The 18,448-nt window shown below is 40.1% G+C and overlaps 1 protein-coding gene across 2 annotated transcripts; it reads left to right on the forward strand.

Moving 5' to 3' along the window:
- The first annotated feature begins 1,475 nt into the window (after nucleotides 1-1,475).
- LOC104931025 (glutamate decarboxylase 1) lies at nucleotides 1,476-13,634 on the forward strand. 2 transcript variants are annotated; one of them, XM_019255185.2, is made up of 16 exons: nucleotides 1,476-1,639; nucleotides 3,178-3,240; nucleotides 4,207-4,365; nucleotides 4,688-4,930; nucleotides 5,102-5,192; nucleotides 7,509-7,621; nucleotides 8,110-8,225; nucleotides 8,346-8,425; nucleotides 8,511-8,565; nucleotides 8,947-9,063; nucleotides 9,156-9,220; nucleotides 10,747-10,825; nucleotides 10,915-11,064; nucleotides 11,159-11,266; nucleotides 11,602-11,691; nucleotides 11,837-13,634. In XM_019255185.2, exons 1-16 carry the CDS (start codon nucleotides 1,564-1,566, stop codon nucleotides 12,008-12,010), a joined length of 1,779 nt encoding a protein of 592 aa, XP_019110730.1. In that variant the 5' UTR covers nucleotides 1,476-1,563; the 3' UTR covers nucleotides 12,011-13,634. The 2 variants fall into 2 exon arrangements, with proteins under 2 accessions (XP_019110730.1, XP_019110731.1); XM_019255186.2 differs by lacking the exons at nucleotides 1,476-1,639; nucleotides 3,178-3,240; nucleotides 4,207-4,365; ... (3 more) ...; nucleotides 8,110-8,225; nucleotides 8,346-8,425 and having other exon boundaries at nucleotides 8,533-8,564; nucleotides 8,945-9,063.
- The last annotated feature ends 4,814 nt before the right edge of the window (nucleotides 13,635-18,448 follow it).

Here is an 18,448-nt window from a genome sequence, read left to right on the forward strand (position 1 = left end):
CCAGCTTCTCTCCCACCTCCTCCTCCTCCTCCTACACCACCACCTCCTCCTCCTCCTCCTCCTCCTCTCTTCAGTCCTGAGCCCTCCTCACGTAATTGTGGTTGCACACAGCATCAAACTTCAAGTCCATGTTCGTGACCAGGATTCGTACCAGAGCTGTATTATAGAGCCGGAGACGATCAAAAAAAAAAAAAAAAAAAAAAAAGTCACACTTTAGTGGCGCCATTCAGTGTCCAACCTGCAGACAGACACCCTGCAGACGGGTCTTGTGGTCTCTCCACACAAATATGCAGCACCGGTGGAGGTAGTACTACTCTCCCGTGACTCATCCGTGCGCAATGACAATAAACAGATAAGGCTGGCTTTAAATATCAGCAAATCAAAGAGCCACTTCAACAAAAGCAAGGTCACCTTGCGTTGGATCTATAGCAGGACTGGAGCTCAGGTCTTTTTTCTTCTGTTTCTTGGAGTGTGTACCAAAAGAGCGCAGCAGTCTCTCCTCCAGGACTTAATTTGGTGGTAAATACACTTTTTTTGTTGTTGTTTTGGGGAGGGGGGGCTTCGTGGGACTGCACCTGTTCACCTGGATCCACATCATCATCATCATCATCACGGTGAGTGGCTTTAATTCATCTGTAGAGTCTAAACTAAAGAGGAACTCTTCTTTTATTGTCATTGGAGATGCTCTAACAGGTGTTTTTTTTTAAATGAGGTTTACATACCTGCAAAAATAGAAGTGACAGAAATGAGCAGTAGTTTGCGTGGAAGCTGTTTTGTGTTGCACAGGTTTGATCCTGCAGGAGATTTGTCATTTAGGCTTCAATAACCGGTTAGAGGTGTGGACAGAGGGAGGCACGTCGTCCTTTTCTGTGGGTGACTTTAACCTGCATCACGGTCAACAAGGCAGTAATCACCTTGACAGAGCACTGACCACCAAACAGGCCTTTATTATGAATTTGGTGAAATAAAATCTGTTTTTTTTTCTTCTTTCTTTTTTAAAAAAAAGGATTGTATTTATATTTTTGTGCGTTTTTTTTTTTTTTGCACATGCATGTGGTCTTATCTTTAGATATTTAATACGTGGGTTAGTTTTGATGATGTGACAGCTGTGTTTTCCATCACCTTGGCTTCAATAATTGGAGATTATGATGATTTACTTCTCATCCATGCAGAGAATATGGATCAAGATGCAGAAATAAAGGGTGCCCTCGTCAGTAAATGGTTAAATCAGCTGTTTTAAATGAGGATTTGTCTTTATTATAAACTGAACTTGTCACCCAAGATTAATTGTTTTTAAAATGTTGTCTTATGCCGATTAATTGAATCTGAACTTGTAAGACAGACTGTGTCCTTGTCGTCTACAGGTCTGTGTCGCCAACTTAGAGGCGCATATTTAAAATAGTCCCCTGCCAGTGAGCCGCACTTTTCATCTCCCACGGTACAAAGAGAGATTTTTTTTTTCTTTCTTGGAGCTGGGTTGGCATTAAAGGGAGAAAAGAAAGAAAAGAAAAAAGTGTCCAGGCTTTTTGAGGTGAAGACTTTGGCACAGGGTCTCCGGGAGTGATGGCGGCGTCTGCACCCTCCTCCTCTGGCGGCGAACCGGATCCCAACTCGACAAATTTACGACCACCGGGCTCAAGTAGGTCCATCACAGATAAAATGCCATTTCACGTGTGCTATTTACCTTGTGGGCAATGCCATTAATCATTTTCATCGAGGGAGGGAGAGGAGGAGAAGGAGGAGGAGGAGGAGGAGGAGGAGGAGAGGGGGGACTAGAAAAAAAATCCGCTGCCATTTGAGACGCTTTCCTTCGCCACAAATCACCGCTGCATTTCATTCAGCATACGGACCTCCCGGCTCCTGCGAGACAGACGAATGCTGCTGTCAGACTGTGATGTTCTCTGCTAACGTTACACTGAAGGAAATTAGCCTGGAAAACCAGCCCAAGGCTGCAGCACCCAGGACATCTGATCAGAGAGGCTGCAAACATCTGAATATTTATCTGCATTATTATTATATTTATTATTATTATTATTATTATTATTGTTGTTGTTAATGGTGGTGTTTTTTTATGCATTAATTTTTCTGTTTTTTTTCCTCTCCTTGGTTTGTCTGAATAAAGTGCCTGCACTGAAAAAAAAATCATGGCAAATTGCCCCTGAAGCTGTTAATTCAGAAACTACTAAATTGCCCCTAATGGCACACTTAAGCATTGTAGCCTTCAGTAAGTAGGGTGGATGGGGGGTGGGGGGAAACCATACAGCCACTACAGTCCTTTCATTGTCAGCTGGGAGCAACAACAACAACAAAAAATCATGTTACAGGTGTAGATGAGCTCCTGACACAAGATATTTCCATTTTTAGCTTTTACCAGCTGTGCAGTGCAAACGTGAGCTGTTTAATCTCACCAGAATTAGATTTTATTTTAATGCTGGATTAGTTTTCATGTGTGTCTGAAGACAAACGGGTATTGTTTTATATTATTAGGCCCCATCCTTCAAGCTGCACCTCTAAAAAAATAGTGTTTTAGTTTTAGTCTCTCCCTCTCTGGCTTCGGAGAAAATCATTGTGAGGACTGAGTTAAAGTGCGTCCAATGAGCTGAGCAGGGCAATGATTTATCTAATGATCCAAAGCAAGGGTTAAATTGGGATGTGGGAATGGGACTTCCCCCCAATCCACCACCTCCTCCCATCACCTCCTCCTCCTCCTCCTCCTCCACCCCCTAAATTGCTGCTTTTGAGCATTTCGTCTATGCCTCCCATCCCAAGGTTCCCCATCCCCTCTGTGGCTGGAAGCCCTTGATAACGCACTAATTCTCTATCTGTCACTGACCAGCCTGCTCTGCTCGCATCTTTTCACTCACTTAGATATTTCAGGCTGGCGTGGGTTCAAACGGCTAATTAATTTTAATTCCTTGCCTAGGTCATGAACGGTGACAGAGTGGGTAAAAAAATAAAAAAATAAAAATCGAGGGGCCCAGGGAGTGAGTGCGTTTCATTTTAAATAATCCCAACACAGCCAGTGCTGGATATTTTTTGTTTGAGCATCACTCCACCTCATACGTCTCTCCATCAAATTTCAACATTAAATTCCTCATCATATAAAAACAAACTGAAGCTGGATTTATTTTATCTCTCTGTGAGGCCCTCTGATTGGTTTGTTCAAACCGTTTTCAGGCTATGATGCTTGGTGTGGAGTCGCTCATGGATGCACTAGAAAACTGGGGATGAAGATATGTGGTGAGTTTGCATTCATGTATTTATTTAATTATTTGTTTGCTCTATTTTTTATTGCAATTATATAAAAAAAAAAATTAAAATAGGAGAAATAAAACACGTGTTTTTTAGGCTGTGGCCTGCATGTCTTTACGGCTCAATGGGAAACTTTAGGAATGAAATAAAACCGAAATGAGGATTTATGTTAAACAATATTCTTCAAATTATTAAATCACGTCTGTTTTTTGGCATTTTAACCAAAACGTAATAAAATAAAATAAAACATGAATTTTTTCCACATTTGGAGCTGATGAAATTAAAAAGGATTCATAATTCTGCAGGATTGATTTCCACTTGCAGAGTCTGTTTCAGTCTCCTGCCACACTCACCAAAGACAGGCTGACATCTACCATAACAGTGAATGTCACGCACCAGTGCGCGGCACAATTTTCTGCTATTTTTGTGACCGACACGTCCTGCTGCTTTCACTCAGGCCATTTTAATTACTCAGGACCACAAAAGCTCCAGAACACAATGGTAAAAACAAAACAAAAGGTGAAGTGGGTTTAATGTCTCAAAGCCTGATGCACCACTTTCTATCGTGCAGGCTCTCCTGATAAATCCACATTCATTTGTGTTGTGTTGTTATCTACCTGCACAGTTTGCTGTTTGCTGTCGGAGGGGGCTTTTAATAAGTATTTACAGCCGCTACATGACAGCGATTTCTTCTTGCATGGCTGGAGTTGGATGCTGATGTCACCGAGCGCTCAACCTCCCACAGGGGCCCCCACCCTCCGCCCATAAATAGGACTCCCAGTGCGGGATGGGACCAAAAAAAACTACAGTGTAGATCTCTGGAGAAAGAGAGGAGATAAACGATATGGGAAAGGAGAATTATTATTAGGCCTGTTAGAGTTTTTTTTAAAGGTCTCAACATGTTTGGGAAGTGTAATCACCCTGCGGACTCCTCTTCTTCTTGTAAACGTTTAGGATTTTTGCAGAAGAACAACAGTCTGGAGGAGAGGAGCAGGATTGTGAGTTCCTTCAAGGAGCGCGCAGCCAAGAACCTGCAGCTGTCCTGCGATAACATGGGCGGAGAGACGCGTTTCAGCCGCACGGAGACCGACTTCTCCAACCTGTTCGCCAGAGGTAGGCTGGAAGAGAAAGTCAAAGCGGATTAACCTTTGAAATGAAACACTTAACACCTGTTTTAATCTGGATTCTGGTAACCAAAACATGCAAATAATGCTTTGAAAATTAATAAAAGTGTAAATAATATGCTGATTAATCAGGTTGATGCTGCCAAAATAATTCAAAATTGTTTGTTGGTGGATGTTAATTCCATGATGCTGTTTTAACCCAACTGTTGGAGAGATTGCATTAAATATTCATCAGTAAATGATGGAAATCAGCTGTAAGAATTATTTGTATAAACAAAACATGGATTTAATGGATGCATTTTATTTTGTAGATCTGCTGCCTGCTAAAAATGGAGAGGAGCAGACCATGCAGTTCTTGCTGGAGGTTGTGGAGATCCTCACAAACTACGTCAGGAAGACCTTTGACAGATCCACCAAGGTTTTGGACTTCCACCACCCTCACCAGCTCCTGGAGGGCATGGAGGGCTTCAACCTGGAGCTCTCTGACCAGCCCGAGTCTCTGGAGCAGATCCTGGTGGACTGCAGGGACACCCTGAAATATGGAGTGAGAACAGGTGAGAACAAAGAGGCCTGAAGGCGCAGCACAGCCTGCTTGCAATCAATAACTCTCATTAGCTTACATGCCAGTGTAATGATTACAGATAAGCCATTTTCTCTCTCAGACTCTCAAATGATTAATTGTTTTCTTGGGGATTATGTTGCTTTGTTGTCTCTTTGTATCGCAGGGCACCCCAGGTTCTTTAACCAGCTGTCCACTGGATTAGACATCGTTGGCTTGGCAGGAGAATGGCTTACCTCTACAGCCAACACTAACATGTGAGTACAGCGATACATTTATCTGTTTTCACTCCATAAACACAGTCATGCAAATAATAATGGACGTCATTTAGTTCATTTTATTCTTTTTTTGTAGTAGGAGGCTCTCAGACTTGAAGTGACATACTGTAATTACTGTCTCTGGCTGAAGAATACTGTGCACGCTCTAATAGACTGTCAATCAAGCGAGAGAATAAAAAGCACAAAAGGCGACATTTGTACAGCTACTCCCCACAGTATTGTCCATGTTGGCCTGCGCTCCGGCTGTGGTCAGCCCTGCAGGCAAACTAAATTGCATATTGATTTGCATGCACAGTTTACATGCTGTCTTTGTTTCATGTGATGCTAGTTCCTGTGACATAACAATGCCAGGAGGGGACATGGTATGCCCCTCGGACCATCTGTGGACAATACGAACGTCCATCACTGGGACTCAGCGATGAGTTAAAATCTTTTCTTTTGTTATGGGTGACTTTGTCAGAGAGGTGTTGATTCCTCTCTGTCGTCATTTTGGAGACTAATTTACGAACGTATTGTATAGTACTGCATTATATTGAGACGTGTTCACAGGCTTCTAATATTTGATTGCATTGTAGTGTGCCTTGTGAACTGATTACTTAGAGTGTGATGAGACTTGGCCTAAACTCTGGACATCATGGTAGCTTAGTGGTCCAAGATGCATACCATACATCTAATCTCTGATTCCAGTCATGGAAGTCCAATTACTGTTTTTATAAACCATTAAATAAACATGAAACACTTGACCAGCAGTGAGTTTACAGCCTGTACACCTCCACCTTTAATCACTTAATGTAGAGGACAATACAGATGAAAATATTTCCATGATTGTTATAAATATAACTGTATGAATAACGTTTAACTAAGGGTTAATAAATCATTTACTAATGTTTATGTATCAGTTATAAGCCATTAATAACAACAAAGATAGGTTGCCAGGTTGTGGAAAATTGTTTTTATTGTTTGGGCTGAACATGCAAAACATCTGGACCAAAACTGATTTCTGAACAACTTATTAAGACATTACTCATGCTTATAACTGTATTATTACTAAATATAAAGTATAAACACCAGACAAAGTGGATTTTCTAATTAAAGGCTTATAATTGATGTATAAAGCATGAGCAAATGATTTACCAAGCGTTAGTAAAGTGATTAGTTAGAACTCATAAACCCTTTATGAAGAGTGCTCCATAGTTTTTATTGTGATGTGTGGTTTGTTGTCATTTTTACAATTTGAAACATTAACTATGGAGCTCAACAGTCCGTCTCAAAGGATACTGTAGTTAGCTTGTGTGTTATTGGCGACATCAGCGAGGATGACTTGAACCAGAGGGTGGAGGTTGCTTACATACTTGTAATTTACCTTTATTAATTACTCCATCAACCGTAATTACCCCTGGCAGATATTGACTGACACTAATAGACTGACAATCACATCCAGGTCTTACATAATCAGAACGAGTGAGCGTCGTCTGCATGAATGAATGCGGTGAAATTAATGTGCGACATCTGCAAAGTGGCATCTGACTTGTTTATTCTTTCCCCACTCCATATAACTGTACGCTGAAGATGCTGTGGGGCACATTGCGACAGTCTGTGATGTTCCACTGATTCGTTTACTTTCTTTGCATGAATAGACAGATACTTATGTAATTAGAAGAATATTGGTCAGGAGAAGATGGATTAGCCTGCCTGTGCTGTAATTCCAAATCGACTGTGCTGTTTTTCTCTGAGGCAGAGGAGCTTTTAATGTACTTTGATGATGTGGAAGAAATTGTATACTTGAGAGGATAAAGCATGGAAAACAAGCACGCAGTGAGAAAATTAAAGGCACCTGAAACAACCGTATTTCATGAGTGTGAAGACAGACCACTGTTATGAACTATCCCATTGTTCAAGTACATTGTTCATATTTTCAATATTACTGTATCAATGAGCCTCAGACCACCAGAAAACCATTTCTAAAACAAGATGGTGTTGTCGTTGAAGTGTCACTGTGTACTTAACACTGTATCTGTTCCATTTTTATTAAGAGAGCAGCATGCTCAGCAACCGTGCTGTGCAATCAGAGTATACAAATGCATGTTGTTAAATATCAGAGTATCTCATATTGATCCCATCAGTCCCTCCTGCAGTCTGTTGGTGAAATTACTTGAATGAAACTATTTAGCTACGATGGTTCAATTAACACAGAACAAAAATACAAAGATTATACTGTATGTTCAATAAGGTGCGACAGAGACACATTGCTTTTTATCTCATATTAAAATGGATTTTTTTTTGTTTCTGCTCCAGGTTCACCTATGAGATCGCACCCGTCTTTGTGCTCATGGAGCAGCTGACGCTGAAAAAGATGAGGGAGATCGTCGGCTGGCCTGATGGAGAGGGTGATGGAATATTTTCTCCAGGTGAGAGTCAAACCTAAGACTGAACATGGAGCTCAACAAACTCTGAGCTCTTATGCAAATGTGTCTCCTTAATATGTTGTACTTAGATACCACTAGATGTTTTATGGCTATGCTTCTGAATCTGTAGTTTTCACTCTCATCTGGTCTCCAGTGGTGGAAGAAACACCACAGAGTAGAAATTCTCTTTTGCAAGTAAAGGTCAGGCAATCAAAATTTTGTTAGCATTAGTATTGCATTGTAATAAAGTACTTATTATGTAGAATACCACACTTGAAAATAGTTTATATAATATTTATGGATCAGAATTTTTTATGCATTCATGTGCCTGTAAAGATTTGGCTAATTTCAACCTGCTTAATCTGTAACAATGCTTCATAATTAAATGTAGTTCAGTAAAAAGTGCAATCCTGCTTTCAAAATAGTGTAATATAAATGTAATATAAAGCACCATAAAGTAGAAATACTCAAGTTACTGTTGGTTTCTGCAGGAGGAGCCATCTCCAACATGTACAGTGTGATGATCGCCAGATACAAGTTCTTCCCCGAAGTCAAGACCAAAGGCATGGCAGCTGCTCCCAGACTGATCCTCTTCACTTCAGAGCATGTTAGTCCGACTCTGTCATATTATTAAAGCACCTTCATCATCAGAGTTTGACTAATTAATATCACTATATTCAGTGTAAACCTAATCTGTGTTGTGACTGATCAACATCTGTTCTTGCAGAGCCACTACTCCATCAAGAAAGCCAGTGCAGCTCTGGGCTTCGGGACAGAGAACCTGATCCTTTTGAACACAGATGAGAGGTTTGCTTTATACTTGACCCACTTTCAGACAGTCTGGTAGAAGATCAGTGTTTGGATAACTTAATACTGTCTTCTTCTTTTCCAGAGGAAGAGTCATCCCTGCTGATTTGGAAGCCAAAGTAATAGAGGCCAAAAAAAAGGTAAATGTCAGCAACAAAGACTCAGATGGCTCAAACTTACTTATTTGCTTCTATTAGTGACTCCACACAATGAGAAACTCTGAGATGTGGAGTTTTATTTGTAGCGAAGGAAAGGTTATTTCAGTAAGGTTAATGCTTCTGTCTGCTCACATGTGAAGCTGCTCCAGCCTAAAGTACCTCTCCTGGAAGTAATCCGGCACAGTGATGCACAGACGAGAAGAAATGGGAAAGCAGAAGGTGCAGAAAGGGGGAAGAGCGCATTATTTGAGAAATGTGTTTCAGTACATCTCTTTGTTGTCAACAATCACAGAGAGAGAATGAACATAACAACTTGAATTCAGCCCAGAACTGCAGAAAATGTCTTGTTTTTTCCATTTGCAGGGGTATGTTCCGATGTTTGTGAATGCCACTGCTGGTACCACCGTCTACGGAGCCTTTGATCCCATCAATGAAATTGCAGACATCTGTGAAAAGTACAACATGTGGCTTCATGTGGATGTAAGAGTCGACAATACAAAAGAAATATCTATTAAGCCACTGTGATAGACATTAGCATCCTTATTGTTACTAATGTGTTGTGTCCTGTGCAGGGCGCATGGGGAGGAGGTTTGCTAATGTCCAGGAAACACAGGCACAAGCTGAGCGGAGTCGAGAGGTAAAATAACAAATGAATACATTAAACACACAAAGAAACACAAAGATAGATTCAAGATAATAAATAAAGCTGACTCACTCCAATTTGAGAAAACATTAAGGAGGGTGGGAGGTTAAGGCTTAGCTCTGATGTACTCGATAAATGGTTTCCAAATTTGATGTTGTTCGATGTTCGATGTTGGAGAAGAATCAGTCTGCGTGCTAGCAAAGTGACACATTTTTGTCTCTATGAGTTTAACTCCAGTGAGATTGTTGTTCTCTCCTGCATCATACGATCTGGCTCAGTCGCCACTTTGAAAAGATCCGACAGTGTTCCAAATATTGAGCTCCGATAATTGGAGAGTTTAGGACTTCGCCAAAATGAGTGTGCTAGAGAGGCAGGTGATATCAGGGGTATTTTTGGCATGAGCCTGGAGCTGACACAACATTTTCTTAAATAAAACAAACCTGTGTTAAACTTGGGGTGTTGATCTTAACGAGATGCAAGTTGCATGTTATAAAAATTAGGATTACACTGCTATTCACATGTTTTAAATCATACGATGTATGTGTGTGTTCCTATTTATTACATGTCTTGAGGACACTTGACTTTATTAATGTTTTGCTGAGGCTGGCAGGGAGAGATAGAGTTCAGAGGAAGTTCAGAACAGAATGAAGGCCAGAGACAGGTCAGAGAGGTGTCGTTTAGATTAGGGGATTTTCTGCTGGTCACTTATACAAGAACTGAGAGAGGTTATGAGGTTATGAGATTATCTATGTGAAGTGTCTGTCAATAATAGGGAGGTGTCCAGTGTTATGGGTGCTTGACCTATACTTGAGGATAATATTTGCTACTTCATTTTTATCTACCTGTCTTTTTTCCTCATTTTAAATATACATTTTATCAATATATTAGCCAGCAGACAGTAGATTGTTGAGAAGACATGAGGGGCGAGAGACAGATGGCGAATGACGTACAACAAAGTTCTCTTGGGTTGGAACCAGGGTATGGCATCTTAACACTTAGGTCACAAGAGCACCCAGACTGCTGGAGAGCCCCTTTAACATCAGTGCAGATCACAGATGTTTCAAACTATATCTATCAAAAGATATGCACGGTTATCTTGGGGGGCTTTGGCTCTGGCTGGGGCTTGGGAGGTAGAGCTGGTCGTCCACCGATCAGATGATCAAAGTGTGGCAAGATACTGTACTCCAAATTGCTCCCAAAGGCTGTGCCATCAGTGTGTCAATGCGTATGACTGGTTATCTCCCAGAAATGATGCCACCTTGCAATGCAGCCATCAATGTATGAATGTGTGTGTGAATAGTTGAATGAGATATGTAGTGTAAAAAGCGCTTTGAGGGGTTGGAAAACTAGAAAGGCGCTATGTAAGTACAGTCAATTTACCATTATTTCAATAAAACTGAAAGGATCAGTGTCTTCTTGGATTACCTCCTCTGTTTCTAGACTTGATACATACACACACACACACACACACACACACACACACACACAGACTCGTGTTTACTGTTTCAATATCTGTGCAGGGCCAACTCAGTCACCTGGAACCCTCATAAAATGATGGGAGTGCCGCTGCAGTGCTCTGCCATTCTGGTCAGAGAGAGGGTGAGACTGTGTTTTTACACTCAAACATAGACACAGATGTTTCCTGCCGCTCTTTGCCAACATCACTGTTTTCTTTCTTTCCATTGAAGGGATTATTACAAGGCTGCAACTCCATGTGTGCTGGTTACCTCTTCCAGCCAGATAAACAGTATGACATTACATACGACACCGGTGACAAGGCCATTCAGTGTGGACGCCATGTCGATATCTTCAAGTTCTGGCTTATGTGGAAGGCGAAGGTGTGCATTTTATCTGTTGTTTTCTTTCTTCTCTATCAGCTGTGCTGCCATGGCTAATAGTTTTTTTTTTCTTTTTTTTGAATCCACCTAAAAGGGAACAGTAGGATTTGAACAGCACATCGACAAGTGCCTGGATCTATCAGCATACCTCTACAATAAAATAAAAAACAGAGAGGGCTACGAGATGGTGTTTAACGGAGAGGTGAGATCATTATTTCACACACACGGCAACTATTTTTCAAAATGAACACCCAGACATTCACTGTACTGAGCTATCAGATGAATATAAACTAGCAGCCGCAGCAGCAGACTGTCTGTATTATTCTTATCTGGGCTTTTCTGCTTTACAGAACACCTGTTTGTCTTTTTGTGATAAATGACTGCAATGATATATTTAATATCTTAATATGGTTTTAGTATTGATTGGCTCATTTTGCATTGCTGACAAGTTGACAAGAAAAGCTGAAATTACAGAAGGTTTTTTTTTTATTTTTATCAGCGCTCATTACAAATGTTGTTCCCATTTTCTCTTATCAGCCGCAGCACACTAATGTGTGTTTCTGGTACTTTCCACCGAGCCTGCGCGGCTTGCCTGATGGCGAAGAGAGGCGGGAGAGGTTGCACAAGGTAATGACTCATCAATCTGCTTTTTAAAGCTACCTTTTCAAGTTCCCCTCCTCCCTCAGATTGATTTATTTATAAAAAAAATTTAAATTCATTGACAACTGTGTGTGTGCATATCTTCATTGCACTGTTTGTTTTTTCACAACAGGTGGCCCCAAAGATCAAGGCACTGATGATGGAGTCCGGGACTACGATGGTGGGCTACCAGCCACAAGGAGACAAGGTCAACTTCTTCCGCATGGTCATCTCCAACCCCGCTGCTACCAGGTCAGACATCGACTTCCTGATCGAGGAGATCGAGCGACTGGGGAACGACTTGTAAGAGCCCCACCTAAACCCCCTTTTTCCTCCCTAAAACATCGGTCTTTTCCGACTCTGGAGAGCCTTGAGCTTGGCTTCACGTCCCTTTTGTCTCATAAAGACGTTTTTTTGCTTACAGGTTTTTGGCAATGCACAACAAATAATATGCCATGTGTGTCTCTTCTCTGTCTCTTCTGTCTTTAGCAGCGATGACATATATTCAAAACATTTGCACACAAAGGTTAAAAAAAGGAGTCAAAACTCGAGAGAATCACAAAAGCACACTGGTATTCTTGCTAAAGCGCATGTTAAGTGGAAAGACTTCCATGTAAATATGAAGGTGTAAGAATATCCGAGCACTTGAATGATTCTTCCTATAGCAGCTATAAAGAATGTCATTTTACTGTTGTACTGAATCAGATCAAAATATTTTTTCACAAGTAACAGAGCACAATATAGGGAACCTTACTGCATTGACTTAAACTAGTATTAATGTAAAATATATATATATAGTATATATATGATGTAATGACTGTTGGTGCTTCATGTCGTCTATGTAATTATCAAGCCAGATGCACCGCCACATTGTACCCCAGCTGTTATTTCCCTTTGATATTACATAGGTGGAAATATATATATATAACACAGTCATTGTAACAAGTACCGTACTTGGTTGCTGTGTTTTTAGAGATTTTGTGTAGATTGTGTATAGTATTGTTACATTGCCTTTGTGCCGAATGTGTCCTAGTTTTACAGTGAGAAAATCCTATATGTAAATCGACCATACGGTATAGTATGTAATAGATGAATCACTTTATTTATATCCAGAGATTATAATTGTGAATAGGTTATCTGCTGTTCTGTTCCATTTGTAATGTATCCTCCTTCCTATTTGGAAACTCTGCTGTATAATATCACAATGTTTTGAATAACATTGAAGTCTTTTAGTGTATCTGTGAACCAAAGAAGGGTTGAGTTACATTTATGAACGTGTACGCGGCCCTTATTCTCCCTTATGGATGGATTCAGATGTTTATATAAGAAATACTTATCTTACCACCCTTAACTTTAGTGCAATCTATGTTGTGTAACTGTGCAACGTCATTGTGATTCACTGACTGAATGTTTTTGGGACACGTGGCTATATGTGGGAGGCATGACCGGCAGTCGCAGCTGCACTGCTTTGTTAATGATAAAAAGCACAATGCTAAACCATGATCATGGGGCAGCTTTTATTCTATGGACATATGATTGTCTGTATTATAACCGTGTTAAGTGGAGTAAAACTATAATATGCAAAGTTTTGTTTGTCTTAACATGCTCACTATAGGCACATGTTTATGTTGAGAAAAACAACGTGAGAAAATAGGATTATTTATCATTTAGACTTTTGCTTGAACAATGAAATGCACAGTGTTTGCTACTGTAATAAGGTTTATTGAACAAATGTACATTCCTGAATTAGTGGGATGAAATATCCCTTGTTAAATTCAATGTAGGCACTTTAACTTCATGCCATTGTTTTAGTATTACTGTTGTATCCACAGCACTAATAAAGACTTGAGCTGTAGAACATCTGTGGGCAACTTTTTTGCAGTTTGTAAAAGGACGTTTGAACTTTAAAAATAAATATGAATGGCAAACAACACTGGAGAGGACTTAACTTATGTGTTCAGCTGAATTTAGTTTTTTTTGTTTTCTTATCAAAACCCCAAAGATAGAAAATGAATAAAGTAGTGACACATCTCTTTGCTACAGTCTGGGCTTACATGTTTGATGAAGCCAACAAAATGCAGAAAACATTACTGTAACTACAGTACACTGGTCCAATGAAACAATAGATGTCTTTTGGCGTTTAATTTACCTCTCTCTCACTCTCTGGTTATCACTGCAAAATAAAATAATGTTAAAGGTCCGGTGTGTAAGACTCGGAGTACAATCTATTCATAGAATATGGAAGAAATTGAATATAATGTGCAAAATTTTGTTTTTATTAGTGTAAAATCACCTGAAAATAAGAATCATTATCTTTTTGTTTCATTTGAATAAGACTTTTATATTTGCAGATGCTTCTGGCCCTCTTTCACGGACTCCACCATGTTTCTACAGTAGCCCACAATGGACAAACCAAACGCTGGCTCTAGATAGTTTTCAAGTTTTTCTGCGTTTCTCTTATACGCTTAGAACAGGAGGGCAAGTGGGGAGGGGGTGGAAATCTGCAACTACAACACCAGATTCCACTAAATCCTTCTTTAGTTATACTTTTTATACACACTGCTCCTTTATTTATATTTTTTGAGCTGTTATTTTTATTTTATTATTTATATTTTCTCCAAAACACCAAACAGACACTTAAAAGGCTGACAGTTCATCAGTCAGTGTCAAAGACAGTGCATCAAGGTGTTGAGGAGTCGACAGTTAACAAATGAGAAAACTGTCTCTGCACTGGTGTACAGCCGTTAGACAATATATATGCAGTAAGGACAATATGTGGAGAGGAATTACAATGTGGTACACTGTATAAGAACAGACAGGTTTGGGTAAATGTGCATGTTATATTCTCTTTTTTTCTCGTCCATCTTTTCAATCCACCTGGCTGTCACCAACCGTTGGTCAAATTAATCACCCTGAAGGGGCTTTTTTTACTGGCTGATCATCTCACAGCTGAGATTTCACGAGCACCCCCTGCCAATTCCTTCACTCCCCTCATTACTCACACTTTTAAGATATTTATCATAAAACGCATTAGACTGTGCTCTCCTAACATTTTTTTCCCTGAGCCGCCTTATTTCAAGGCTCTGCCTGGCTGCGTTTTATTTCGACACAGCCATACAGGGACCGGGCTGTCTTAGTGGCTCTCCTCCCCATCCTCCATCCTCCATCCTCCGCCAAAGCAGACGCTGCTTCTTTGTTTCATGCTTCATTGCAGCGATCATTACAGGCCTGGTGTCACTGGCTGCTTTGTAAAGTTACAGGGAACAGAGGATTAAAGGAATAACCACTCAGATACAGAGATAATAGAAATAATAACCCTTGACTTCTTGCCACATCTAAAGGGAGAAGGTTTTTTTTTTTTGTTGTTTGCTGCTCTGAGGATGGGGTATTATGGAAGGTTAAATGTGCCAAAGCGTAATGACATGGCTAATTTGAAAGCAGGTGTTGGAGAGTCTTATAATGATAACCAGGCCTCCAGCTCCTCCGTCACAGTTTAGTAACTCGCAACACACCCAGAGTAACACACTGAACCAGTCAGTTTATACAAATACTCATGCATAATCTTATTTATATTCGGTATATGCTGGTAAATAAAGCATGAAAAGAACAAGTTTGTAGCTGATTTAGTTTAGAAAATTAATATTTAATAGTATCTGAAGGGGTTCATCACTTTAATCCACCATCATTATGTCCATCAGTTCTAATTACAAGCATAATTAAACTTTGATCAGGAGGCGTTCAGGCCAGTGGAATAATAAGGTGCCAGAGGAGCTCTGTTTTTGCAGTTGCCTCTGTCTCTGGAGGGTGGGTGGGCTGTCTCTGAACACCAGACTGTGAAACACTTAATGTCTGTCTCTGCACTAGTCTGTTCACCCTCCATTTCACACCTTACACACACACACACACACATTAGAATACTGAAACAAAGGCCATGAAACGTATCGGGCTCATTGGATTGCACTTTTCTTGTGTATTAATTGTATTTGTATCACAGACCCAGAAAAGTTTCCTCTCTCTCTCTCTCTCTCTCTCTCTCTCTCTCTCTCTCTCTCTCTCTCTCTCTCTCTCTCTCTCTCTGTCTCTCTCTCTCTCTCTCTCTCTCACTCACACACACACACACACACACACACACACACACACACAATAGGTCGCTCACCCAACCATCCCTTCTCAGCTGTGTTACTCCTCTCTCTTATATATCCATGAATCTTGTCAGTGGTTTCCTGATGTGCCAAATATATCCCCCGCCCCTGGGAATCACTGCCACATTAGCTTCCTGATATAAACTGACGTTCCCATTGTGTAAGGCAAGTCTAATGAAATGATGGTGATGATGGTGATGATGATGGTATTGACTGCGGGCTGCTTGTAGCACTATCCTCTTCCTTCTCTCTCTCTTATTCACACATGCAGCTTTGCTCATAACCAATATTTTTTATTTTTTTTAATTTAAGGTCAGTATGTGTTCTTGTGCTGTAAAAGATGTTCATGCCCCTCCACAATCTGTCCACTTTGTTCTTAAATTCAAGCTAAATAGCAAGCGTGCTTGACATTAAAAAACAAGGATAACAGAATCAATTACAACTCCTTAAAGCCCTCTGACTTTGCTTACCTAAAGTAATTATAATGGGTTACACTTATCTAAATAGCCTCCTCTTATTGACTGCGTGTCCTCGGCTTGATTAATCTAGGCAGAAAGTAAATCTTAAGCAGGAGATTAATAGTCCAGAGACTGTAACTTGCCTGTCTCAATAGCTGGGGAGTGTAAACCTAATGTGGCACTTGTTAAAGTTGAAAGGCTGCTGGTAAATGTCTCTCTAAAGGAACAAGCATGAGCCCCAGGAGCAATTACACAACATAGCTAACCAAGTCTCTGTGTGGTGATTGCTATCATGCATGTTAAATGAACAAACCAACCTCAAGCACATGATGGTAATCTAGTGCTCTTTAGACTTTCACATACGGTCTGCTGTTTTCTGCAGGATGACTAACAGTGAGGCATTCTTTTCTTCCCTGAATTGAAACTATGGAGCGGGACAGGACAAGAAACATGTGTCTGATGCTGCTGGAATTAAAATGATAAACAACAACAATAATGACGTGATAACTACTCTAGCCGGCGTTTGGCTCTGCTGCTCTGTCATTTAATTGCATTTTATCTCCGTGTCCCAGTACAACAGAGTACATTATGTCAGCAGGAAGCATGTATTTATCAGGCAACCCCTTCATCCTGCGAGAAATGACCTCTCACATGCATTAAGCAGCTAATCCTGACAGTAACAGCTTATGTTGCTGGTAGCTGTGACTTTGCTTACTGTGGAGAAATGCGGCGTGTGAAGCAGCAGATAGATATTTATCAAATTATGGACATTTTAATTTCTGGCCTCTTCTTTGTTAATGTCTTCCTCGCCTCCTCGCGCTTTGTATCTGTGCTGGAAAAACGCCTGAACAAAAGTCTTTGCGGCTTTAGTTGTAAATTCCTTGGAGGACTGAAGACGTATAAATCTGAGAGAGCTATCCAGAACAGTGATCGCAGAGTTTTAAGGCGTCAGCAAGCTTCTGCTGAAATACAGAGTTTATTTATTTGCTTCTTGAAAGAGCAAGTGTCACCATATAAAGTATATTTCTCACTGGTAGTAAATAATAGATCTGTTACAGTGAGGAACTTACTGGATGGTTTTGATATTAGGGCTGTAAATAATGACCCAATTAATCTGCTAATTATTTTTTAATAATGATATTATTAATTTCCCAAAACCCAAGAGTGATTTTTTTTCTTAAGCAGCAGTCCAACACCCAATGAAATTTAGTTATATTTCATAGCAAAACCTTTATTTATGCAATATTTAAAGTTCTTAAGCTCACAATCCATTGACATCTTCTAATTGCTCATAAGATAAGATAAGAAATTACTCATAAACAAGAAATATATAGAAGAAAGTCATGAAGCCATCGTGGCGTTAAAGAGTCTGACAGCTGTTGGAACAAAGGACCTGTGGTAGAGCTCCTTCTTACATGGTGGGAGTATCAGTCTGTTGCTGATGCTGAAGGAGCTGTTTAATCACACTTTATATTGCTCAATGAGAACAATATTTCTGATTTCAAACCCGCCTAAATGTGATGAAAGAGTGAAATATTCTAATCAAACAACATCCCCGGCACTGTGTTCTTCACTTATTGAGGTTGTAATGTTGATGCAACCACACTGTTAACTGACACATTATTCATGTTCTGCGTATGTCTTGTTTTTTTCCGACGAATCTCTTTCCTGTATCAGACAGTCTTGCAGTTAAAATACTCACTTAGACTAAGATGATATTTTTCTAATTAACAGTCTATCCCTGTCATTGTCTGTACATTTCAAACAGGAGACAAGGACTAAAATTGTAATAAACCTTACTCTAAAGTGATTATATGAATCACGGCACTGATGATTCAGACCACAATGTCAAGAACAAAATCTTCTTGTCAAAATATATCACACCAATTCTCCTCTCTGGTCTCCTCTCTTGAAATATGCATTTAAAGCACCATCCAGCACAGCTTGCAGAGAGATGAAATCAAGGTGAGATTCAGCGGACACGTAGACTGACAGGATAACTGATGATTGATGAGGAGAATCACAATGCTGAGCAAGTCTATTTCAAATTATTTGATAAGAGACACTGCACTACAGAGATATTCAGCTACATATACATTAATCTGCTCCTTGAGCCCATGTTCTTTATAGCACTGATGATGTCTC

Source organism: Larimichthys crocea, chromosome XVIII (genome assembly GCF_000972845.2).
Source record: "Larimichthys crocea isolate SSNF chromosome XVIII, L_crocea_2.0, whole genome shotgun sequence".
Lineage (NCBI taxonomy): Eukaryota > Metazoa > Chordata > Actinopteri > Sciaenidae > Larimichthys > Larimichthys crocea.